The sequence below is a fragment of the Nylanderia fulva genome, unplaced genomic scaffold (assembly GCF_048542155.1).
Source record: "Nylanderia fulva isolate GAGA-0341 unplaced genomic scaffold, ASM4854215v1 Scaffold10, whole genome shotgun sequence".
Lineage (NCBI taxonomy): Eukaryota > Metazoa > Arthropoda > Insecta > Hymenoptera > Formicidae > Nylanderia > Nylanderia fulva.
In genome coordinates, this window is record NW_028189193.1 from 1,778,511 (window position 1) to 1,805,000 (window position 26,490).

Below are 26,490 nucleotides of genomic sequence, written 5' to 3' on the forward strand. Positions count from 1 at the left end.
ATATATTAGTCATAATGGAGCGAAAAATAAGCCGATTTGAACATGTGACGTTTGCGGTTATGTTGGCAGCCCTGCGTGAGTTCGATCTCGAGAGTTCTCCTCATCTCGATATATCCGTCGACTCCTTTTAAGCTCTCTTGGAGTGATCGGCGAAAAAAAATCGAAATAATCGCGGAAGGATTTTTGCGAGGGTCGCGAATTTTCGTCGAAGACACAACGCACCCTTCATCTGACTCTAGTGCGCAACCCTTCGCACGTTATTGCACCTCTGGCCAACATGGCGGCGACGTTAGGTCGGATTTGTAAATCGGGTCTTTTAAAGCCGAATTACGGCACCCTGATCGGCCAGGTAAGTGAACGACGTGAGCCGGCGTCGTCGGCGATGTCCGTCGATATTTTTTGCGCGAAAATTCACGTAGGAAATCGTGACAGTTCGAATGTCAAACGTAACCCGATATTGACCTGAGGGCTCTCGTCGAGGGCAACTCGTGGGCGACTGTCGGCTGCACTGTCACGGCAGGATTTTTCGTATTTTCACATCCCACGGGACGTTCGCGCGAAGTCGGGACGCCGACGAAGGGTGCGACGTCGCGCGACCGCGATCCCGTGACGATTTCGACGATACTTTAACAGATGTTATGTAATACCAAAAATCGAGATGCTGCCATGATAAACATGTGTTGCTGATATGTAGCTTTAATGCGTGGTGAAGACGCAGGTGAATGTGTATTATCGTACACGCTGTCACGATGAATTACTTAATATGCATAACATAATCTTATATATAAGCAATTGGAAGAACAAATGTATCGTCGAATTGTCATAATTGTCAATTTTGAATCGAGTGTTATACTTGTTACTGTATCACACATATTCTTTCTCTGATTTCATTGTATCGCAGTAATATTTACAAAAATTGAACAAATGTAATACTTGCAAGTTCAAATTTCTTTATTTGTCGGCAAGTATTAATGTATCTTTGACTTGATTAACAGAGAGTATACTTAATTGCATACAATTCAGTTTACAGTTGATCTACATATAAATAATAGGTATGTGAGAAATATATAAATAAAAGATATTTATAAATTTAAAATAATTGAAATAAAAAATCAAATTGATCAGTGGTGAGAAAAGAGAAATAGAAATATATAATAAAGGTAAACATATACAATAAAGCAGTAAGCGAGTATTTGTCTTCCCCTATTTTTGTAAAATGTTATATGCACTGTATATTATGTTATTTAAACTTTGAATTTTATTTCTACAGACCAACAATTTCTCTACTACTGTGAAAGATTGGTCTAGGGGTCGAAAAGTGGTATGTGAATTTGATTTATCTCGAAGATATTCCAACCTTGTCCTATTCCTCATTTATCAGAAACAATTTTTGCAAACTACATGTATTGATAGTAAGTTAGAGAATTTGTAGTTGATTTATTTCACTAAACTAATATTATTATGTAACATGTGCCAGTGACATTATATAAACTATATTACAAGAAAGCAAATAGTAATACCTATAACATTTTTAATTACAGTTATTAACATGCTTAGGAGTGACAGCCGGAGGCATCAGTGCCTTCATCTATGCTTTAGATAGCTCAGTAAGAGCTAGTGATTTGATAGCTCATCCACCAACATATAAGTGGGATTTCTATGGATTGTTTAATTCTCTGGATCATGCTAGGTACAATTTTTTAGCATAATATTAGTCACAATACTATTATTATTAATTCTATTTTTTATTATTCTATTGTTACTAATTAATTTTTTTATTTTATAGCATGCGACGAGGATGGGAAGTTTACAAGAATGTGTGTGCAGCTTGTCACAGTTTGGAATATGTTGCATACCGTCACCTTGTTGATGTTACTCACACTGAAGCAGAAGCCAAAGCTCTCGCAGAAGAAGTCTTGGTATATTTTAATATCAATTACAAGAAATTGTTTTATGTATGTAACTTTATAGAACATAAAATGTAATAGTTTATGTATTTTTTATGATAATAGATAGAAGATGGCCCTAATGAAACAGGAGAATATTATAAACGCCCAGGAAAATTATTTGATTATGTACCATCTCCGTATCCAAATGAAGAAGCTGCCAGAGCATCGAACAATGGTGCTTATCCACCTGATCTATCTTACATACTCAACGCCAGGCATAATGGAGAAGTAAGTTATTTCTTAGTCTTTATAAAAAGAGAAAAGATACAATTAAATCTATAACAATTTCTTTTATGTGTAAAATTTTGTTAAAAAGATTGATTTTAATTTCTTTTCTAAAATTTTTAAATCATATGTATACATGATTTTAGAAATATTATATACATATGTATAATTAAACTTGGAATAATTATATACATATAATTAGACATATATGTTGAAATTATTTTGAATATTAAAAAATACAAATAATTTTTATTTAAAAAATATTTCAGAACTACATTTTCTCTTTATTGACTGGATACTGTGATCCACCAGCTGGTATAACATTGAGAGAGGGACAATATTTCAATCCATATTTCTTAGGCGGTGCCATTGGTATGGCACAGGTAAGTCATATAATTTTTTTGATGTAAAGTGTTACAATTAGCAAGATTTTAAGTTTTAAATAAAAGAAAAGAAAATATATATAATTCGAATTTTTTATAGGCTATTTATGACGAAGTGTTGGAATATGAAGATGGTACTCCTGCAACTGCCTCTCAAGTAGCAAAAGATATTACCACATTCCTAATGTGGACTGCCAATCATGAGTACGATGATAGAAAAAGAATGGCTATCAAGGTAAATTGAAAATCATAATTTTACTTTAATGTATCTTATCTCAATTACTTTAATTATTTATTTAGGCTATTGGAATACTGGGAATTCTCACTGCTGCTTCATATTATTTCAAAAAACACAAATGGACGACTATAAAGAGCACAAAATTAATGTTTATTCCTAAAAAATATAAATAGTTAGCTATAGCTCGTGCTGGAAATTAACTCGGCGATGTTAGCTATTGCGCTGGTATCGGAATGTAGTTTCACAATTTAAGCAATGTATCCGGCAAGTTATGGCTCCTTTCTGAAGATTCAAATTTATTCATATAGCATTTGACATGTGAGTTGAATTGTCAATTTGTCATCACCAAATTTAATTAAATTATACATTGTACATAGCTATATAAATGGAGTCCATCGTCTGATTTAAATAAATTGTTAAACATAAAGAACATCCATTTATTTAATATGTTTATGTACAATGCAATTGACAATATTTAAACAAAACTTGCAGAATATAAATTTAAGTACATTATTTATGAATATTTCAATCTGTAAGAGAGATTAAAGAACACATACATACACATATTTAAAATCATTACTAAAAATCAATAGAAATAATATATTCAATAAAATTAAAATATATCCTTTAATCTCTCTCTTCTCTTGCAGATTGAAATATTTATAAATGTACTTAAATTTATATTGAGTTTTGTTTATGTATGGATTTTGTATTCCATCATTTCTTACAAATTGCTTTAAATTTTATTATTACATATTTTTATTTAAAGCATTTTCTAAAGTCGCATAAGTAAAAGTATGTTTTCAAAATTTATTCAAACATATGAAAAGGAATATTTGCAACTTTAAATATATATATAAAGTTGTTTGATTTTAATGATGTATTGATTTGTTTAAGACTTAAAAAGAAAGACCATTAGCATATAAGGGTAAAAAAAGAAAAGCAACGCTTATTTCTAAGGAAATCATTTTATTCTCCTTAAGCTTGATTTCGTCCACATGGAGTTCTTGACTCATTACTCTTTCAATAGGATGATTTTTAAATTACACTATTATATTATCGATAGTGTAATACTGAAATGCAAAGCGGACAAAGAGGTATGCATATTCCACGTGTATGCGTTGCACGTTTGGGTAATTGAAAATTTTTTAATTACACAAATGTGAAAGATATTTCGAAATCTACTTTGGTGGCATTTGCTTTAGTCTAGGGTATAAAGATATCCTTTCGATTAATTGGACGATATAAATCTCAAGACGACATCATAATAATATTATATATAATTATGCTCTTGCTGGAACATAACATGTCATTTATCGGGAATCATCAATAGGCTGCATACAATTCGACTCTCTCTTCCAGTAATATAATGCATATAATTTATAATTATAATTGCACTAAAGGTGAGATAAATCTGATTTTGTAACAATGAATACGCAGCTTGTGTATTTTACATGTGTTTAAGAATTAGAAGTTTTCTATGATTTTTTTAATAATTTGTAGTAAAATTATAATTAAAATAATTGTATTCATAATACATCAATCATGAAGCCTGATCTGCATACTAATTGCATTATATTTTAATAGTTATAATCAAATATACATACATATATGGATAGTTTTCAATACACATATATTCAAATATGATACTAAATAAAAGATCTCATTCACGTTGCTTCATACGTTGATGTACTTTGCCATACAACATTATGTATCATTCATCATATGAGATATTACAAATCAAACATTTACGTATGTTTCATTTACGGAGCGACATCTCGACGATTACAAAACGTAATTCGTTTAATGTGAGAGGCCGTTTCTAGGACAAAATTGCCAATATATGCACGTTATTTCGTCTAAGATCGCCAGTTTAAATGGTATGCAGCATGGAAAAGTAAAATGAATGTACAGACTTATGATTTGGAATTTACAAATTTTCTACAACATTATCGAGTGAGAGACACCTCCACAAGAGATGAAATGGCACTTATGCGCAAACAGAAGAAGTCTTAAAATGATTCACAATACCAGACGTTATCTTCATCTCGTTAAAAAACTTTAAAGGCATAAGTTATATATTCTTACTGATTATTCATTTTATTACACAGTCTGTGTCTTCGGTTGTAAGATTCAAAATATGATCTTTTCGCTTTACATTGTACTAGCTTGAAAAGCTGGAGCAGAGTTCCTATAAATTAAATCATATGTGAATTGAATTATTATCTTACGCACATATGATTTGTATATTTGCAAAATTAATTGGAATTTATGTGAGAAGGATGCTACATTTTTAATGAAGAATTCTGATAAAGAAAGTTTTAGACATAGTTGTGTCACAGCACAAATATCTTATTAACTTTTCTATCTATACATAAACTCGGCACATTCATTCAACTTTCCAAGCTATTACCTCCTTTCTTTCACAAAGTTGTTTTTTTCGTGTTTTTTTGTTTCTTTTTAAACATATATTTTTAGCGGGCACCAGTTTAATATCATTTGGTACCTTCATTATAGATCTCGCCTCGTGCTATTGCAAAAAGGAAGATGTCTCTGTTTGTATGGGTAGGCTAAAAAGTGCTGCCTTCGGGAGGCTGAGAAAGTTTCATATTTTCTTTCAACGTCATCAAACGACGGAGTTCCTGAAGAACTGTTTTAATTGTATATTCTCGTTGCCATTTTGCAAGGACTGGTACGCTGCGATTATCCACCTTGTATGCAAATTTTATTTGTTATTCTAAGTATATATATATATATTTTTATCTCACTATAAATGTCACATAACAATCTTATATACTTACAGCTCCAGTAGCACTGTTAATGCAATTCATATTGATTCTGCTTAAAAATCTTACATTAGGTGCATCATCTGGATATCTTTGACCACAATCAATTTTCAGACTATACATCCTATTTTCATACGGCGTCTAAAAAAATGTGTGAATGTACACTAAATATATTTTTTACAATCATCCATTTTGATATAATCAATTTTTATAGTCATTTTTTTGCTCGAATGCGAAATTCATATTTTCTCTACATAGTATAATATACATTATAATTTATATATTAATAGCAAAGTATATTTTCACATCTACGATCTCTTTGTTGTAAATTACAGTTAATTAACACAAATGAAATCTTTTATCGCAATTGATTACTGACGTAACAAGAACTTCAGATTTATTTCAGTTTGATCAGATAATGTCGCTCAACTTTTCTGCAGAAAAATTGGCACGAGTGTATTTATATCAGTACAAAAAAATGACAAAAATTCGTACTACAATTGCGAGGGAGAAATAACACTGATGGAAGGTATCTTACCCTAGGTGGTCCAATTATCATGCCAGTCCAATGTGTGAGGGTCATGTCATCATCATTCTCCAGACCCCAACTGATCGTGCCATCGCCCACACCTTTCTGGCCCTGCTCCAGTTCTTCCAAGAGTCGGAAGTTTCGGGGCACGACTGAAACGAGATTCACGGCTTAGAATCGGGCTGAAATTCATCGTGACAGCTGAGACAAATATGACGATTACGCGCTCGATACGAGGTTATGGATCGAAGCGGGCATTGAGCATGGTTAACCTCTCAGCACCACCGAATCTCGACGTTAATTTGCGACGTGGAAGCCGGATCGAGGTAAGAGAAACAGAGATCTCGACGGAGAGGATCCCCGTGTCTCGTCGCGAGATCTCCCGCGAGAAATACGAGGCGATACCCCGCGACATCCGCTGTCAACTCGCGTTTCCGCGAAGTACGCGAGCGAGGATATCCCGGTTCCTCGAGATTCTCCGAATAATCACGCATCGCGAATTAATGAAAAATAGGCTCGAGAGCGCGTTTTTCGGCGCGCGCGCTCGCGATCGCTCGGCAAAATAACTCACCTACACCGGTGTTGGGCACCGCCATGATCTCTGTATTTCTGCGAAGCGCCGTATTTTTTTTTCTCCCTATCCCTATGAAGTGCGAGAGGCGGGCGAACGCGCGCACGGCGAGATGTCACACACGTGGGGCTGGCGCGGCTTTTAACTGCGGCGTGCGCTTCTCATCACCCGGGGATATGTCGTCGCGGTGTCCTGGCCGAGCCAAATATTCGCGCTATCGCACACCCCGATTACTACCGAAAATACACTTTGCGCAAAATTTCAGCCAACCTCCGCGCTCCGCGAGAGATCGCCCCGTCTCTCTCTCACGTCACGGACTAGTCGCACTCTAGATCTCACGTCATCGCGAGAAGCGGAGTCTCGCGCGCGCCTCGCGACGTCAGCAGCAGGATGTGTGTCATCTCGAAACGGTTCGATCTTGCGATTTTGCCGTCTACGTTTTGCTCGTTTACTCTCTGGCCAACTTCACTTCAAACATACCCGGAAAACGAAGTTTTCGATCTTATTTTATAATTGCACGTTATTATATTATAATAGATTTATTTATTGTCTTCTCCTGCCCGATATTGAAGTTTCGTTTTTAACGCACGAGGTATGGAAAAAAAATATATATATATATATATATGTATATTTATTTTATTAAATGAGTACTTTATGATAATATATGAAGATGAATCAACTTTTTTGGTCAAGAAGATATATACACTGAAATATAGGTATATAATATATTATATACGAATTTCGCGATTGTATGATTAATTTTCAGGAATTTCCTTGCAATAATTAAATGTCTTAGAATATTTTGTCAAGTAGGTTGGAATATATCGCATACAATTTATAATCATCTCTAATTATTGTAGGTTATTATTTTTCTCAATTATTAAAAAATGCATATTTTTTTAAGTAATGCAGCAAAAACGATTTTTATTTCGTTTTTCTGCACATATATATATCACTTTATCATTATACAAAAAATCAATTTTTATCTTGTTTTCATATACATATATTAATTACAATTACTTTCATTATGAAAATCATGTTATTTTCGCATGAAAAATCAAGGCAATTACCACATTCCATTCGCTTTAAACATTTCTTTATATTTCCACATAAAGAGAATAATAAATTTTTTGTTTATTTACAAAAACTGATTTTTGTTGTTATTTTTTGTAAATAAAGAAAAAATTTGGCTATAGTTTTAATCGAATAATTTAAAAAACTGTTCCTATGATTACTCTACTAGCGATATTAAGATATTTTAAGAAATATAGAAATATTATAAGAAATATAGAAATTGATTATAAGAATAAATATGAAAATTCATGAAAATAATTCTAGGAGCACGTATCGGCAGACAAGGTTAGGAAGGTCGAATGTAATATTTCGCCGCGCAGTAGGGGGCGCTGCGTCGCACTCCGCGCAGGCGTGGAATGGTGGGGGAAGCGCCGCGCGCAGGCGAGAGTGGGGAGAGCGCCGCGAAGTTAGTCAGTGCGCAATATCGCGTCGTCGACGTCGGATCGGAGCAGCCGCGAGTGGCGCGCCAGCGCGACAGAGTCTCGACTCTTTTTCTCCTCCCTCCCTTTATCCCTCCGGTAAGATGAACAACGCGCGATAACTCTGTCGTCAGTTCGCGTTCCGTGTGGGTGCGTTTCGCGATGCGCGATCGTGTGGTCGCCGGTTTTGTGATCGCGAAGAGAGAGACAACAACGACGACGACGGTGTGATATGCCGGTGGACGGTCGCTGAAGTTGGTGCGTCCTGCCGTCTGAAGTTGGCCGACGTGGATTACTGGAAGAGAACGGCGACAAGTGCCGAGCCGGGGAGATTCGTGGTGGAGAATTACGGGAGCAAACCACGGAGCAGGGTGGTGAGTAACGATTTATTGTGCATTGTGTTTGTGTTGTTTTGATCGCGGCGAGTCCCGATGGGAGAGACAACGCGCCCGCGTGTCTCTCTCTCTCTCTCTCTCTCTCTTCTTTCTTTCTCGGAATTTTTGATGTTTTCGTTCTTTTGACCTTCGCGGAATCCCCTTGACAGATCGTCGAGAAGAGAGTAATTTTGACAATTATTTCGGATGCAGAATTATTGCGGATGCGGAGAGACGAAATGGTGGTGCTCGCCATTAACGACGATTTGTTGTTCTCAATCGCGCGAGAGAGTCTCTGCGCTTGCATGGGGGCGTTACATTTATACGCGACGGGACGCTCCTGACATTGATCGTCGTTTCTGTCATGTCATTACCGCGTTCACGAATGATTACGAATGCAATTAGTTTCGTGGTTGCGCGTGACGCTGATATAAGGGCGAAGTTGGCAATAAACCGATACCTTGAACATCATATTTCAATATCGATATACTCCGAGGAGACTTCAATGCTTTGACATTGCGGCTCTTTTTCGATAAGTCGATATATAGAACGACGTCGGACGTCTCGTTCAAGTAAAACAAACTTCACATAGTAATGCATAATAATTATTGACATAGCGGTCGAGAGAGAAACAGAGACACAAAGAGTGATTATTTTTTTATAGAAAAATATGAAAAGTTATATTCTTTTTTCTTGCAGAATATTTTTAATTAACAAATCTTTCTTAGTATTCTTTTCAGAGTAAAATAAAATGTTTATTTATTATTTTGAGATCTTTTCTGTTTTTTTTTTCATTATCGTCTTTAATTATGTAAAAATATAATTTTTACGGAGAAAATTTAATAGTTGAACAAAATATTTATGATTTGTGCGCTAAGTAAATCGCTATTGAATAATATCATCAATTGGCAACGCGATCGATTATTAATTATATTAATTTAATTAATCATTAATTTACGTTAATTATCAGTCATGGATTGAGCGCTGCACATCGTTAAAATTATGAAAGATTTATGATTGTTTTTTAATCGTTCGTGTATTTTCATGTATGTCTCGATCGAATATTCGTCATAAATCCATATGGAATCCATATAGAAAAAATATGTAGGAAAGGGGGTTCTTTCGAAGTTTGCTTTGTTTTCATATAAGAAGGGCGTATCCGGCTAATCGTATCTATACGGAAACCCCTTAGGAAGGAGCATTCTATCATTTACATTTGCCTAAAGACACGGTTTTCTTCTATTATGTTACCCGTTAATTTATGCGCATTCAAACTTACACCAATAGTTTACGAAACATTTAATCGCATAAATGGAGTATTGTATATAAGCTTGAGACTCGTGTATTCGACATTTCCTTGATTAACTTTGCGATCAATGCTGCAAATTTGCATTTTACATACCAAGAACAGGAAGAGAGAGAGAGAAAAGAAATTATACAATTAAGCAGAGATGAAATTGTGTACTGAAAGCAATATTCCAGTTACTCTAATGACAGATTTATTTAATAAAATTGTATTTTGTAGAAAAATCACACTTTTTAAATTTAATACAAATTTGCCACATTTTTATTATTAATCGCTACATATATTTTTCATTATTAATTTGTTGGTAAGTCATTCTTTCTTTTATGCATTAATTCGTCTAAATAAAGTTAAATAGAATTTTGAGGGACACTATTAAGGGAGATTGAGTGTCGCGTCTGAATTTTTCAATGCACTTTTAGATAAAAAAATTAAGTGTAACGAGCACTCGATCGGGCCCTCTTAAATCGACATGCAGGTCTTATTTAAGTTTAACCACGGAGCCCTTACGGTCGATTGGCCGACCGCGCGCGGCCAACCTCGGCTTAACCTTTAAATCACGTTGGCGGCGAGGTCTCGCTTCCATCGGAAATTGCACGCGTCACCGTGCATCCTTGTGGGATAAATATCGTGTACGCGCGCGCGCGTTCGAGAGAGAGGAGAGAGAGAGAGAGAGAGAGAGAGAGAGAGAGAGAGAGATATCCGGTGGGATTGGCAATCACGAATTGGTCACAAATCTCATAAAACTGTACGGAATCGTGCAGTTACTTTTTTAACATGTTAAGCATCTCTCGCGCAAACTGTAATTTTAAGTTTTATTAAGTAAATTTATTTAATTTGATTTAACTAACTTTGCGAATATTTAATTAAAGATATATATATCGATATTATATTGTATATTGAATGCGAAATTTTTGACAAATTTATTCTTTCCAATATTTGTTTCTTTTTTATTTTATTTTGTATTAGGTCTCCCAATTTCTAGCATATACAGAGTTAATTTTATATTAAGCATATATTGAATACGTATAATCAAATAAATTGCTAATAATTTTAACAATTTTTATTCACAATATTTGATATAGGTATCAATATTTTACCATGCAGTATTACATATCATTTGTTATATGGGTCAATCAAGTTGTCACTTGTATGTGTTGCATTTATGAAGAAACATCTCTTCTTAATCTTTTATTATTCCATTATTAATCATAATTAGAAATGACAATTACTATTGTACAATTTATGTCATAATTGTACAATGATATTTATATACAGAGAGGCTTCTCTCTCTCGCTTTTCATGCAAACATGATCTATATATTGGAGCAATTCTTTTCTCTTTTCAATGAGTTTTATTTTTTTCTGTTATAAATATATGATCGTCTTAATGAGTACATTTTGCATACAGGTACAACAAATTTATTAAATAATTTCAATACTACTTCACGCTCGTACTGTTAATATGCATACGTATTTTTGTATCATATATACACTGAGAAAAAAGATGTTAATTTGACTGAATATGTGTTCAACTAATTACTATTTTGTAAATTAAACACATTGAAGTATTTAAATTAAATACAACATATTAAATATGTATAACATAACGTGTTTAGCTAAATACTTACACATGTTTAATTAACAAAATAGTAATTAGTTGAACGCATGCATTTAGTCAAGTTAACAACTTTTTTTTCTTAGTGCAGTAGGTCTTTGTTATAAATAAAAATTTTTGTTTTGTGAATCAACCAATTAAGATATTTTACTACAGAGATTATTCTTATAAGTGTCATTATTTTTTAAATATAAATTATATATTTTTTTATTTAGTTTAGAAAAAGATCGTCGTATAATGTAAATAGAATGCTTCTAAAACAATAGTTGGGCAGTGAAATATATTTAACTGAAACAATAAATTTTATTAATGGTGAAATTTTGATTTCTCGGACTAGCCACGTGTACAGTTTTCTATAATCGCGTTGCAAACTTTCCAAGATCGCAAAATTCATCATTACGCACGGCGATCGGCACGTGCACGCATTATGCTCGCAAAGCTTTCACCGTTTGCTATGCAATGCGAGTGTTATCGTTCGTATCCGATATCATTGTACCGCGAGGAACATTAATCAGGAGTTGCGCGATGCAGAGATAAATTCGTTTCGTGCTCGAGAGTGCGGCAATGAAAAGAGAAAGGATTCGACAAAACGTTGATTTTCATCGCTTTTGTCATTTTTATTTATGCTATTATAATCACAGATTTCTTGAAGAATTTCTTTTTGAAGGAAATAATGAATAAATATATAGACTATATTTAAATATCAATGATGAATTTTTTATTAATGGATTTTGCTAAGAAGCAGTAATATAAATTTTAGAACTGAAAAAATACTAACAGTTATGTTAAAATATTTAAGCGCTTATTAAAGATCCGATATAATATCGTGAAATGGATAAATTTTTCCATTTTACGATATTATATGAAATCTTTAATAAGCCGCGTAAATATTTTAACGCATGTTAATATTTTTTTAGAAATTTTGTATTATAACTAATATATATGGTTCACACATTCACACATTCATGCAAATGATGCACTTGATATGCTTTTTTCTAATTCGATTATAATATATAGTAGCTATTTAATTTTAACTAAAATTCTTCCACCGTATAATTACACGAAAACGCGACCCTTCGCATCTTTCGCAGAGCGATGCTCGAAATGAAACACAGCATGGCAAAACAGCTGCCTGCTGACGCATGAATGGTCGCCTTATAAACCTGACGTTTTATGGAAGCAAGTTTTTTTTCTGAAGTTACCGACAAAAAATAAATTCTTCTTTTCGCTTCGCGCCTTTCACTTGCACTTTCGTCGTGTCATCTGACGAGTATGCGCGAATTTCCTGTTATCGTCGTATATATCAGCTATTTCGGTAATGCCATTGCGTGCGAATACATTAAGTTACGATAAATCTGATTTCGATTTTGTAATTAGGTATCCAAAGTTTGACTACAAAGCTGCCGTGACGATTTTTATCTCACATTTATATTGGCGTTTACATGCGACTTGATATTAGCGTTTATACGCTATCTGAAACACGTTGTTGCGAATAAGTCTCTATTAGGGACAAGAGAGAACGAAGTTTTTTTTGCTCTTATCTCGAATTTTATTTATATTTTTCTGTGTTCTATGTTATTAATAATATATAATCTATATATATTCACCACGTCAATTTATTTTGCGACTATTTGTCTGCGTGTTTTTTTCCGTATTCTCGATTGCAATTCGTTGAGAAAAGGTTTTTCTATTTTATCCATAAATCTTCTCACCTACACATTTTATAGCTGTTAATTAAGAAAGTTGAATAATCCACTTAGAAAGTAACTTGTAATATATGTTCCGTGTATTTTATACGCAGAAGATTTAATTTTCTAAGCGGACCGTGGGGTCTACTTTGAAAGCCCTTTGGTCTAATGCATAATTAACGCATTAATTCTTAGGAACATATCCCAGTTTGCATCGCGATTCATTCGGTATCTCGCCATAATCGCTCGTCATGTCGTGCGCGCAATTAAGATCAATTCATCAGACAAGGCATTCCCATTTCGTAACACGGGGAATTCCGCGTGCCATTGTCGTTGTTGCGGAAACCATTATCGGAGGAAGAAAGAGCGGGCGCGCGTGTTCAGGTTCGAGCTTCCTCTGATAGTCTCGATGCTGACTATAACGAGATAATAGATATCCCACCGGACTGCGTTATTAGCACGCTGTCACTTCAATCCTGATAGTCCCGCTGGGGTTCTATTAATACTCCGCGATTAAAACAACCAACACGTCGTACGGCTTCCAAGATGAAAGACATTGAATATTAATATATAGGCATTTTTTTCTTACGAATAACACTGATTGAATTTAAATATTTACGGATAAAAAATAAATGTTTGATGTGATAGAAGAAAAAACATTATTTTGGAAAATATATTATATAACGCAAATTTCGTATAAATTTATATCGATCAGTTTTATGTATTTCGCATTTTTGCTAATTACATTAAAATTTGAAAAATTAGTAGAATTGCGTCGCTTTATATAGATTAAATTGGTATAAATTGATTATTTTATTTGCAAGCGTTATATATTACTAATTAAGCCTTTAATACGTGCGTTAATGGAATTTTCAATAGCTGTTACAAATTGTACACAGCGTCGTAAAGCCATCTGTTGAATATATAACCACTATTTTAATCAACTTTCCTTTCAACCCGAACTAAATTTCCTTTCTAAATTTCCGTTACAAGCAATCTTTTAATGATGATGAGAACCACAATTTTCTCGCGCGAGAAACGAAATAATTAGACGAGCGCAAATTGCAGCGTTAAGTTCTTTCTTTTGGATTTCCCGTTACTTTAAATCACGAAAAATCGCGATTTGCTGAATGATATACGGTACACGGGATTGGGCTTCTTTTCTTCTATTTCGGTGGTCCTTTAGTTCAGATGCTGTCAAAAGTCTGTACTTTCGTAGTCGTTTATGCATCTCCGAAAGCAATGAGATCCGTTTGCCCTGCCACTTTTATCGCTCCTGCTGTTGAAAGAGAGAAAGAAGAGAGAAAATAGATGTTCCTTCTTATTTTCTTTCTTGAGATTCAATCCCAATGAGGATCCTCACGAAGACACATAGTCACATAATAACATATGTCACTATATATACTTTCTTTTCCAATAAAACAAAATTATTTTTTATTACATTAGAGAATATTTAATGTTTAAAATATTTGGAGTATAAAATTTTGACAAAACCATACTACTTGAATAAAATATTAGTTACAGAATTAACTGGCATAAAAAACATTGTTTAAAATAAAAAGAATTATACAATTATATATTGTTGTAAAAATATTAATTTAACATATTATTGTGTACAATGAATAAAAAAATTATCATATGTTATTATGTAATTATAATATTGTATTAAGTTAATGTATGAATTTTTTATGATTTATTTGTCACGGGTGATATGATTTTTAACAAGAAATAATTGATATAATATTTTTATATAGAAATATAATGAATTAATGTTTAGAAACGCAAGAATTTCTCATGAAATAGATATACGAGAGTGATAAAATATTATGTGACAAAAGTATTTGAATAACACATTTTAATTAAAGATTGATTGCTCTCTCATCTTTCGTATTGATTTTAAAGCAGACATTTTGACGGTATAGAAGTACGGGGTTTAAACACATTATTTGGATATACACGAAAAAGAGCGTACGTATAGGGGTGCTTGATGCCCCGGTTACTTCCGCAAACCCTAGAATGGGGAATGATTTTATCTGGTTTGCCGGCGAACTCGTGGCGCCATGATATCTGTATACGCGCTCTGCTCTGTCCCCTCGTTAATGATTCAACGCTAATGCTAACACAATTCGATCAGCGTCGACGTGGAAATCGTGCACGTAGCGGCATCGAGAGCTCGGCCGACTAAACGTCGGGGCTTTTATTTCACGATCAATTTGAATATTAACTCATTAAACTGGTAATTCCGTTTTACCCATTGTTTTTGGTACGTAGAGCGATTGGAAATTGGTACTGCCATTCAGCATTGTAACTCTGATTTCAAGTTTAAAAACTTTTTATGGTTAATGGGTAGTTTTTCCAATTTTACGATTTTTATCATTTTTTTATCTCGAAATTTATTTGTAGAATTACAGTTGTGTCTTAGTTGTTATTGAAACATTTATATAAAATATTTTGAGTTATTAATATAAAAAGCTAGTAGGCAGATAATTAATTACATATATCTCAGTTTTATACAATTGTGCAAATACAATCATAGGTTTTATCTTTCAGATGATTTAAATAAAGTACTTTTGTAATGTGCATATTTGTAGATCTGAAAAAGAGAATAAATATCTTGTTTGCATTTTTTCTTAAATAATTCTTAAAACAAATTATGTTATATCAATCGACTTTAGCGCATAATAAAAGAATGAAAGGAAACAAAGATCCACGGTGTTATCTAAAAAGGGTATCCCTCTTCGGATCGCTTGCTATACCGTTCTAAATGACGTTGAAAGCCCTGTGATCTTATTTCGGTGCTGTACAACTTCAAAGTGGTTAATGACCCAATTTGGCGAATACTCTACGACATTGTCATACGGTCCATTACTTTAAGAAAAGTGATATTTATTTTTTTCGATCTGAATTTTTCGCGAAGAGATTAATTGCTGATTTATACATTTATATTATGCATTAAAAGCACGAATCTAAGAAAATTTGATATACGTATATATATTTTTCAAATTTTCGAATTAGTATGTATCTATCGCATTAAGTAAATATTAACAAAAATGCAATCCCAGAAGAGAAGTTTCGATACATTAAAAGATAAATCCAAGTTTCTTGCATTTATTATCTTCATTATTCTTCTTTTGTTGCGCGATTCTTTGATAAATGATTCTTAAATAATTGTGTAGCACATTGTTGTGTATATTCGTGTTTCAAGGAATATATATCGTGATGACCTAATTGCGCATAATCACAGACGTCACTTTATGAAGGATGGTTTTGTTAGTCGTATTAGTTTGAATGCGAGAACCTAAACAGTCTCCGCAACAATATGTATTTCCATTCAGAAACTTTAATGATATCGTTCTGTATCATTATATGATACAAAAAACTTTGCGTAGTGATGCATAACAACATTATTAAAAGTTAGGCCCCTAAATTAATCCTACAATATATAATAGTATAATCATCCAGATAATATTTTAAAAGATAAAAAGAGAGGAAGAGAGTTATATCTGTTTTAAATATTCTAATTATACTACTATAGATATTCTTTTTATATTTAAAATACTACTTAATTAATAATGCTCCGATAATTAAATTATATAGACGTTTTACACATGCCATACGCCTTACGTAGTCGCTGCGTTCAATCAGCAAATGAACCGTGTAATATAAGTGTAAATTGAGTTCATAAATTATAAACTTCACTTCATATATACACGACATACACCAAGTATTACTTCAGGCATAGAGAAATATGACACATGATATATATATATGAACTAATAAATGAGTAGCGAGCATGTTCAATTCTTTCTGTTAATTTTTCCATTATTATGACGCGAGTAAAATAACACGGAAATGGGGGGTTCCCGGAAAAATTCAATTTAATTCCGCTTTCGCACCTCGTGCACTTCGGGGAGACAAGCGGAGGCTAGGTGGCTCTCTGAAGAGCAACGGCGTATCTCCGAAGTGAGCAGAGGCTGAAAGGTTATTGCGCTCCCCCAAGAGAGAGAGAGAGAAAGAAAAAGAGAGAAAAAGGGGGGAGACAGAAAGAGAGAAAGATAAAACAGAAAAAGGAAATAAAAATGACGAGAGAGTCGACCGTTCGCCGGTCGGCAGGCCGGGTGTCAGTTGCCGTGTGTTCATTAAGTATATGCGGTATAGAAAGCGTAGCGTATATGCACGCGTGTCCGGGTGAGTTAGGGGGCTTCCCGGACTTTCCGGACTCCCCTTTTTCCCCCGGCTGCCCAACCAACCCCCTCCCCCGCTCGTTACCCCCGTGGTACCGTCCCTCTTGGCAACGTTCGCGCGCCACCATCGGGGTGGTTGTACTATTGATTTTTTCGCCCTGTTCCGTTGAATTATCGAGAGTCTCTCTTTTATGTGGGCGATCTCTCGTCGTCGGCAATGTGCGACCCCATGACAAAGACGGAGACGCGGTAACGCGGCTGTTATACACGGTGATTCGCGCGACTAATGCAAGAAAACGGCTCGAGAAATCCCATGGTTGAAATCTAAGAAACTCTCGCGAAAGAGTGGTGAGAAATCGATAATGTTCACGAAGATAAAATATTTGAAAAAATGTGAATAGACAGGACTTAATTGCATTTATGTATTTTTAAGTAGATTTTGTTTTAACGGAGTTAAAAATTTTAATTTCAAGTCCAATTACCGAGATATTTTTAACTTTTGAAACTTGAAGAGTTTTTGTCCTAATAAATCGCAACGTGTCCCGCAGTAGGTCTCTTGTAAGAATTCTCGTTTCAGTTTTCAGATTTAGCCCTTATATGCGGGATATATTATAACTCTATCGGTCTATTATACAATAACCCGCATCGAATTTAAATGAATATTTATTTCTACTTTTAATTTAATATTGACCTTCATGAAATCTAATTATATCAGTCGTTTATATTTGTTTCATGTATTTGATATATTTATTAATATATTTATTAATATATTTATTAATTTCTTATTTTTTAAATATGAATTTGTCCAACTGCATTTGGCAGGTCATCTGCCCTGGATGTTTATTATGATGATTACGAATCACCCTGTATGCGATGCGTTGTTAAATGCGGTGCGTCGGACGCTTTTGAAACAACGCGGAGAGAATAAATCTGCCGAATGATTGGAATTATGAGGGGAGATTGCCACCCCCATATACCGGCTCTTTCCACTTTTCGTTGTTTCCCCGATTTTAACCCGTAACGAGGCGCGGTGCGTGTTGCGTTCGCGAAATAATTAAACGCGTACGAAATGATCACAGGTTCCATCGTGAAGGGAAAGGGTGAAGGAATCGCTATTAAATTGCTGGTCCCGCGGTTTATATCGTGTACATAATCTTGACCTTTTTGTAGTTTAAAATGTACTATGGTATTGGTGTATATCACACATTTTTTTTATGAACTCATTTCATCTTATCTTTTTTATAATATAAGAGCAAATTAAATATTTAATATATGACAATTATTCTTTTTATAAAAATCAAAATTTTTTAATTGTACAAAATTGTAAATTATTTCGCGTTACGATATGATAAATTAGAATTTTTTAAAAATACATGAATAATGACATTATTAAAAAATTAAAGTATCTTACAAAATAACTAGATAACGACTCTAAGAGAATCGCAATATAGTTCTGTTGCAAGGTCTCTATTCCGCAACTCGCATCATTTTTTTTTTATGAACTTGTTTTATCTTATCTTTTTTGTAATAAGAGCAAATTAAATATTTAATATGACAAACAATTATTCTTTTTATAAAAATCAAAATTTTTTAATTGTACGAAATTGTAAATTATTTCGCGTTGCGATATGATGAATTAGAATTTTAAAAAATTACACGAATAATGATATATTATTAAAAAGCTAAAGTGCCTTACAAAATAGCTTTGTATAACTCTAAGAGAATCGTATATACAGTCGCGTTCTGCTGCAAGGTCTCTATTCCGGAACTCGAATCCTTTCACGCGAAAATTCTTGATTGTAATCTCGCGAGCGTAAGCTCGGAATTCGCTCGACTTTCATTGCTCGCACGCGACAATCGAGAAAACGGGAGCGTAACGACGGTGACGCGTTAAAAGTGAAACGCCGGGACGAAGTTTAATCAGCACTCGCCGGCGAACAAAAGGTGTAGGAACGACAGAGGCCACTTTCCAACTGTTAACGATGTAGCATTGTAACGCGTCGCGGAATTTACGCGCGCGATGCGGTATTTGCATCGAGTTCGGATCAAGAGCGAAATGAGGATTTGGTTGCAGCTGACAGTTGAATGAAGTATAAGCCTGGCTTAGCAACCAAATCCGTTATATTCTCTTCTCTTTTTGACATTATATAGCTGCATCTTTAATACAGATAGAGAAGGAAAATTCGCTTAAAGTTAGCTCCTCCAAGTGACTTGTTGGTGCAACGGTTCCAAGTTCATAATTTATAAGTCCGTACTTCTCTTCGCTTTAGAAGCGTCTTTATATTTAAAGCAAATCTCTTTCTTTACTATCTTTCTCGTTCTGTTCCTCGCGAATTATGAACTTATTCCGATCTCGTTCCAAGCTACATTATTTTACAAATTATGCACTCACTTCTTCTCGAGAAGATTTCAAACATCATCCTGCAGTTGTTCTTATGCCCTACGCTACTTCTAATGTAAAGTAACTTTATAATGTATACAGAAGTTACAAAGTGAAAAGACATACAAAGGTCCGTAATTATGTCTAAGGTGTAAAATTTATGATTTACGAGCTTCATTCATTCTCTTTACACTTTACACAGAGAGAACGAAATTCATTTACTGACCACACAGATTAGCTACGTAGGGTGTATGGCATGTGAAAGCCTTTTTATGTCTGTATCTTTTTTTTCTAAATCTCTTTCTCTCTCTCCTTCAACTGAAAAATGCGTAAACGGAACTGGAACGTTACCTGACAATGCGAAGGTCTCATCGGTATTCAGTGCGCCTAGACGCTCTTCACGAGCTTAAGAAGCCGGGCCTTATGTGAACATCGCGTTCATCGAACCGTGGCGCGGTGACCTAGTATCGATGCTTATAGACGTTGTGATTCGACGTACATCTTACTTAAGAAAGATTGTCGCTCGTCATTTAAGAAAATTTCCAAAGTTTTAATGAGAAAAATATTTAAGATAGAATTTATTTTTCGAGCATAGTTACACATTTTCGGATTCAGTTAAAAATTTATAAAATCGTTAAAAGAAAAATAAAACAATTAAACCTTGATGTATAACGCAATAAACCAATCAGAAAAACATGTCAAATAGATTTCCATCAAGATTTGTGATTCGACTTACATCTTACTTAAAAAAGATTGTCGCTCGTCATTTAAGAAAATTTCCAAAGTTTTAACCAGAAAAATATTTGAGATAGAATTTATTTTTGGAGCATAGTTACACATTTCCGGATTTAATTAAAAGTTTATAAAATCGTTAAAAGAGAAATAAAACAATTAAACTTTGATGTATAACACAATAAAGCAATCAGAAAAACATGCCAAATAGATTTCCATCAGAGATTTATACACTTTTCATGTAAAAAATAAAAACTAATTTTTCTGTGAATTTATTTTTAAAACTATTTTATATAAATATGGAAAAATATACTTATCTGATTTATAGTATTACAAATAAATCAATATATTATTTTCGAGAATTATGCTACTTTTAAATATGATATATACGTAGAATAACATTTACAACTTTATTCTATGTGCTGTATATCTCTTTACATTTAAACCATTTTTTATCATCATTTTTCATCATTTTCTTAAAAATATCTGTTCATTTTGGAATACTATTCTTCCCCTTGAATATATATTCAATTTTAATTTTCGTATACGAAGAAGTTTTCAACAAATATCATAGCTGGTATATAGTATTTAACATAGAGGTCACATTAGCAAGTCTAAACTATCAGGATCTATCACATTCTTTCTCAATCGTTATTGACTTTGTTATTGACTGCGGCAGGTGTTCGTGGCTTTTCTTCCTTATGTATGTACAAACACATTCAAGCGAATGGAGTACTAATTCTTAAGACGCGCTCAGTTATGTAGAAGTCATTGAAAGATCCCCGTATCGATAGCCTATCTTCTTGTGGATCGACGCACTTGTATGAAAGAAACAAGGGGGAAAGAGCGGATAAATTTTATCGGCTGCATGGCCAATCATTTCTGCGCCGTCGAGGCGGCGATTTCAGCAACAGACGCGAGTCAGCTGGCGATCTTTCATTCCTTCGGTGCTGCCTGCATTTTTTCCTCTGCTTTTATCTCTCCTTCGACTAACATTTTGAGGTCTCCCCCAATGCGATGATTTTCCACGAAATTATTTTTGCCAAATTCTTGAGTGATTTTGAACATCTTTTATCTAATTTTTTCAAAATACTTGAATCAATTTTATATTGAAATATATACTTTTAAAAAAAGCGACAGAGAATACAGTTTTATCCTGTCGAAATATATGTTTATTGCTTTGCGAATTAAATTTAATCCTTAATAAAGATATAGGTATGATTAAAGAGTCTCATAGATTCTGGATTTTAATTTTTTGATCTTTTCTCGATTTGTACGTAAAATGAATACAATCAAATAAAAATACTAGCGATATAATTTTGCTTTTATTTTTGGACTTTAGATATTTTGGATAATCGATAAATGTAATTATCTCGTTACTTTATTACGTCTTCAAAAAAACTCATCCAAGAGCAGAAATGTAAGAAGTATTAAGAGAAAAGAAAGGGACCTTTCAGCAAAAATCAATTGTGTCGATTTTTTCCGCACCATCAGTTTAGGATTAAATCGAATTGTATCGCACTGAGTGAATTGTAAGATTGTAGGTCAGACGTCGATTCAATACAGATAATCAGAGCTAATCAAATCTCAGAGGGATATACATTACGGAAGACGTGCTATCAATGTCGCTTAGATGTTCGGCAGAATAGAGTACAAGTGCGAATCTCGTAGATGTGGTGAAGAGATAGAGACGTATACTTATTGTTAGCCTCATTTATAGTCGGTTAAATAAATAAATGAGCGAGATAGGATGGATGATAAAATATCAACACAGGATATAACAGGGTGTCTAGCCGTTTTTTGTTTGTTCTTTAAACATCCTGGAAATGTACTTCAATTTTTCGTAGATCCTTGATTTTTTTGTTACTTTTAAACATTCAGCTAAAAGAGCAGTTGAGACTATTCGAGAAAAGATATTTTATCTTACTTTGTAAATAATACAATATATTTTTTATTTATAGCACATATTATTTAATGCACATATTAATTTTTATTAACGTGCAATTATATTGACTTGATAAAGAAAATTAAGTTTTTAGTTTCTTCTACATCTTTATAATATATTGGAAAATCGTGCGAATTTCCTCATAATGTCCTGGAAATGTCCTTAAATTTTATTTTCCAATTTTACTAGACACTCTGTGTATATAATCAATCGTACCATTTTCAATGAAGTAGATATATTTCTTGATTTTATATCCCGCTGAATAGTATTCAGATGAGTATTACTTAAGGGAGGAAGGAAAGGGATAAGAGATGAAGGAAGTGTGACAGGAGAGCGAGATGACAAAGGACGAGAATTCGGTCGAGATGCGTCTAACGCATACGTGGGCATATGGAAATAAATAAAACATAAGCCAATGCTTCTTAAGAGGAACACGCGCGCTTTCTGCGAGTCATCGCCCCGCATGGATGACAGCTCAAGAGAGCGTAGATGACACGAAATGCACTCCGCGAATATCAAAAGTGCATACCGCGAGAGAGACCGTGTCGCGTACCGAAATCCCTTTCGTGATATTCCGGAGATTTGGTTTTTCGTACATTAATATTCTATTTAAAAAAATAGCTATTTTTCGTTGTACATAATGTAACTGTAGATATGATAGGTTTTTGCGTTTTTCCTTCGCGTATTATATATTTCTTTCGGTTAAATTTGAATCATTCTTCTTTATACAATATCAAAGCAACTTAAATCAGAATTTATTTCTTGCTATTTTGAAGATAGCGATGTATCTAATGATATCATACATTTTAGATATTTTTTACCATTTTCGTTGCAATTTAACATTTTAATTTTTGAATCAATTTTTCTTGAATCTTGGAAATGTAAAATTAAAAAGAAAAATGTAATATGAACAAGTCTTCTAGCAAGAAATTTATAGTTTCTCTGAAAGGAAAGATTAATACAATATGAGAGATTGTACTGGAAGTAGAACACAGTAAATATAGTTAGATTTATAAAAATTACAAATTTCTCCAACACATATTTTGAAATACGATAAATTGTATTTCAAAACAGAAAAAATACAGATATATGTACGTATATATACATATATATAACTAACAATAAGTAAATATCTATTTCTTGTGTTTCGATGTATCTTTTAAAGGTATTTTTTTTATTAATGGCGCGCATATATTACGTCCAAAATAAACGGTTCAAGACGTCGAAATACTTAGACAGGGCAATTTACTTCTTGTGATTCTCCTATTTCGAATCTCCGAGACATCGCGATTCGACTCGACTCCAGTCGCGTCCCATTTCGTCACTCATCCATTGCAGGGTTAATAGTCCTCGAATCGGCCTCGACCGTGAATCCTTCAAACGAATCGTGTCGTTGTGTGCACTGAAAAAAAATGTGTTAACTTGACTAAACCTTTCAAATATAAATATTATTTATTTTGTTAATTGAACATATAACAATATTTAAATTAAATGTAGCATATTAAATCTAGCAAAACGTATATTTGACTTAAATACTAATATATCTTTAATTAACAAAATAGTAATTTAGTTGAAAGATTTAGTCAAGTTAACAAATTTTTTCAGTGTGCAGTGATTATTACAATGTGCGTTATATATATATATATATATATATATATATATATATTAAAAAGTAATTTAAAAAAAAACAGATCTTTACATAAAGTTTTAATTTTACATCGCAAAAATTATAATTGTAATTACAAAAATGATTTTTATAGTAACTGTAAGATAATTTCAGTAAAAGAGATCAATAAAAACCTTCGTATTTTCTGCATGTTGAAATAATAAATATCATGTCTATATAGAGAACCGTTTGCAAATCGTGCAAGTACAAATCAATATTTTTCGAGACAAATAATACACATAGTCTGTCTTCGCGATTTGTAGGGGCACCCCATCATTTTTTCTCTCTCTCTCTCTCTTGATTTGATCGAGTTTATTTTCAACAATCGAAAAAAATATCTTTACGGTGCTTTAAGGGTTTAATATGCGTGCTAGCATGCACGAATGCATACAGTCGGACAACCGACTCACCAGGGGCCCATCTGTGCGCCACGTGGTGAATACTATTATGCTCCAGGTCCTCTTGTTCCCTGTTGACGAGGGAAATAATGCTAGACGATATTTGAGTTAACGATGATCGAAACGGATTCGGAAGCGTCGTTTGCGGTATTTTTGGTTCGCTCTTGCGGCCCGATTTTGTCTACGCATGCAATTTAAATTGTCGGCTTGAGAAACGTGCTCGGGATTCGTTCACCCGTTTAACATCTATATACGTTCGTCTCGTGCAACCGCCTTCACAGGATTCTTTATCGTAGCCCTCTCTCGTACCTTGGCTCGGCGCGTTTAATGTTTCATGATTCTTCCTCGCGTCTGATCATTGGCATTTGGGGAATAGGCTTTTTCTCAAATTAAATCAAAGTTGCTGAAAACGATGAATGTGCTAATCTTGCTTGCATTGCATTTTTTGCTTTTTCCAATCGTTCTAAAATTAATATACATTATGGTGTCGGGATAAAATTGTGATTAACATATGCGCATGTTTATTAGAAAATGTGTTATACAAATTTATTTATCCGATTGTGCATACATTTTTATACATATATAATAGCAGTATAATTGATCGTAAAAGAAATAACAGTATAATGACATTATTTTTTATAATATAATAAAATCTCAAATAATTTAAATTGTGCTTTAATTTTAATATATATATATAGCATAACATTTTTAATAAATTCTTAGTCTCATTTTATTTATTAATGTTTCATAAAATTCAATAAAATATTTACTTCGTATTGATTTTATATAAACATGTTGATATAATATGATATATCATGATTAAAATTGCTTTATTATGAGATAAGGATCTCTGTCTGAGCTCTTTCAACACAATCCCTCACAATATATCCGGTAAATACGCTAGTATCAAGATTATAGTGTTTACTCTATATAAGATTTTCCGTGTATAAAAAAATGTCACATTCTCGGGAGGGATATATGTTTATTGAAGCAGGATGCACACGCAGGATTTCGTCACAGCACGAGATACAGCAACTAATATTATCTAATCTTGACGTATAGATTACAGATGTGATCGTTTAGAAATATACAATACAGATTCTCTCCTCTTCCTTTTTCTGTGTTTTATCTCAATTATCAACAATACAAATATTTCCTTTCATTATCACACCAAAAATAATTATTATCACGTTGTTTATTTCCTCATAATCATAATATTTTACGTCATTTGTATTTTTATACTATTACACAATTGAAATTTATTATGGAAAAATGTTCTCGTACATATATATAAATGTCAAACTTGCGAAACGTATCTGTCTCAAGAATTCTTTTTCCAAGTATTTGATGCATATTGCATTTCATAATGTGTACTCGCGTCCAGTTGCAGCAAAATAAAATTGATATTTCGCTCGCGATGCATCCCGTAACTGCGAAATCTCTACGGCGGCATCGATCGGTCGGCCGTGCCGCGACTTGCAATCGAGCAATTTGTTCGTTCATTCGATATACCGTCCGCGAACTGAAGTATGTTGCGCTCCTGATGTACGAGCATTTATCCAATGCTATATATGCAATATCGGGAATCGCATCTTTTATCGATTTTTGCATCGGTATTGATATCTATTCGCGAATGTCTCGCTTATATACAATACGCTGAAAATTGTCGTCTCGCATTCGCGGTCGTTATCTTGCCTAAATTAATCGATGATATAGATAAATAAAAATGAGCAAAAAATAAGGTAGAAGTAGAGAAGTAGAAAGCAAAAAAAAACTCGTAAATTATAAAAAGATTTTTTATTTTAATGTATAAGAATGTGTTTAGATAATGTATATTCTTTCTTGTTACATACGCGTGTTATTCTTGTTTTCTATTGCTTATATATTGTGCATTATAATACATACATTATAATATACATTATAATAATAGTATACATTATAATAAAATAAAGAGTGAATACACATCTAATCAAAATTTGAAAGAAAAATCATGTTATTTTTTTTAATAAACGACGAGAAAAAATGCGAA

General features: G+C 33.3%; 3 protein-coding genes across 4 annotated transcripts in view; 2 read left to right on the forward strand and 1 right to left on the reverse strand.

The window, feature by feature from the left end:
• Nucleotides 1-64: 64 nt before the first annotated feature.
• Cyt-c1 (Cytochrome c1) lies at nt 65-3,225 on the forward strand. Its single transcript, XM_029319466.2, has 8 exons — nt 65-349; nt 1,271-1,321; nt 1,542-1,690; nt 1,787-1,919; nt 2,013-2,177; nt 2,444-2,557; nt 2,658-2,792; nt 2,858-3,225. The coding sequence occupies exons 1-8, from the start codon at nt 278-280 to the stop codon at nt 2,966-2,968; spliced, it is 930 nt and encodes a 309-aa protein (XP_029175299.1). The 5' UTR covers nt 65-277; the 3' UTR covers nt 2,969-3,225.
• A 519-nt stretch (nt 3,226-3,744) lies between these two features.
• Nucleotides 3,745-7,005, reverse strand: Uev1A (Ubiquitin-conjugating enzyme variant 1A). The gene is made up of 4 exons (XM_029319511.2): nt 6,682-7,005; nt 6,120-6,262; nt 5,597-5,722; nt 3,745-5,506 (listed from the first exon to the last, which is right to left on the reverse strand). Exons 1-4 carry the CDS (start codon nt 6,704-6,706, stop codon nt 5,366-5,368), a joined length of 435 nt encoding a protein of 144 aa, XP_029175344.1. The 5' UTR covers nt 6,707-7,005; the 3' UTR covers nt 3,745-5,365.
• Nucleotides 7,006-8,077: 1,072 nt separating this feature from the next.
• Nucleotides 8,078-26,490, forward strand: part of Src64B (Tyrosine-protein kinase Src64B) — a 44,243-nt gene continuing 25,830 nt past the window's right edge. The window contains exon 1 of one of the 2 annotated variants that reach the window (XM_029319443.2): nt 8,078-8,548. The gene's annotated coding sequence lies outside the window, so the exon portion shown is untranslated. The remainder of the gene's footprint in view (nt 8,549-26,490) is intronic. The other variant, XM_029319445.2, reaches the window with a different exon arrangement.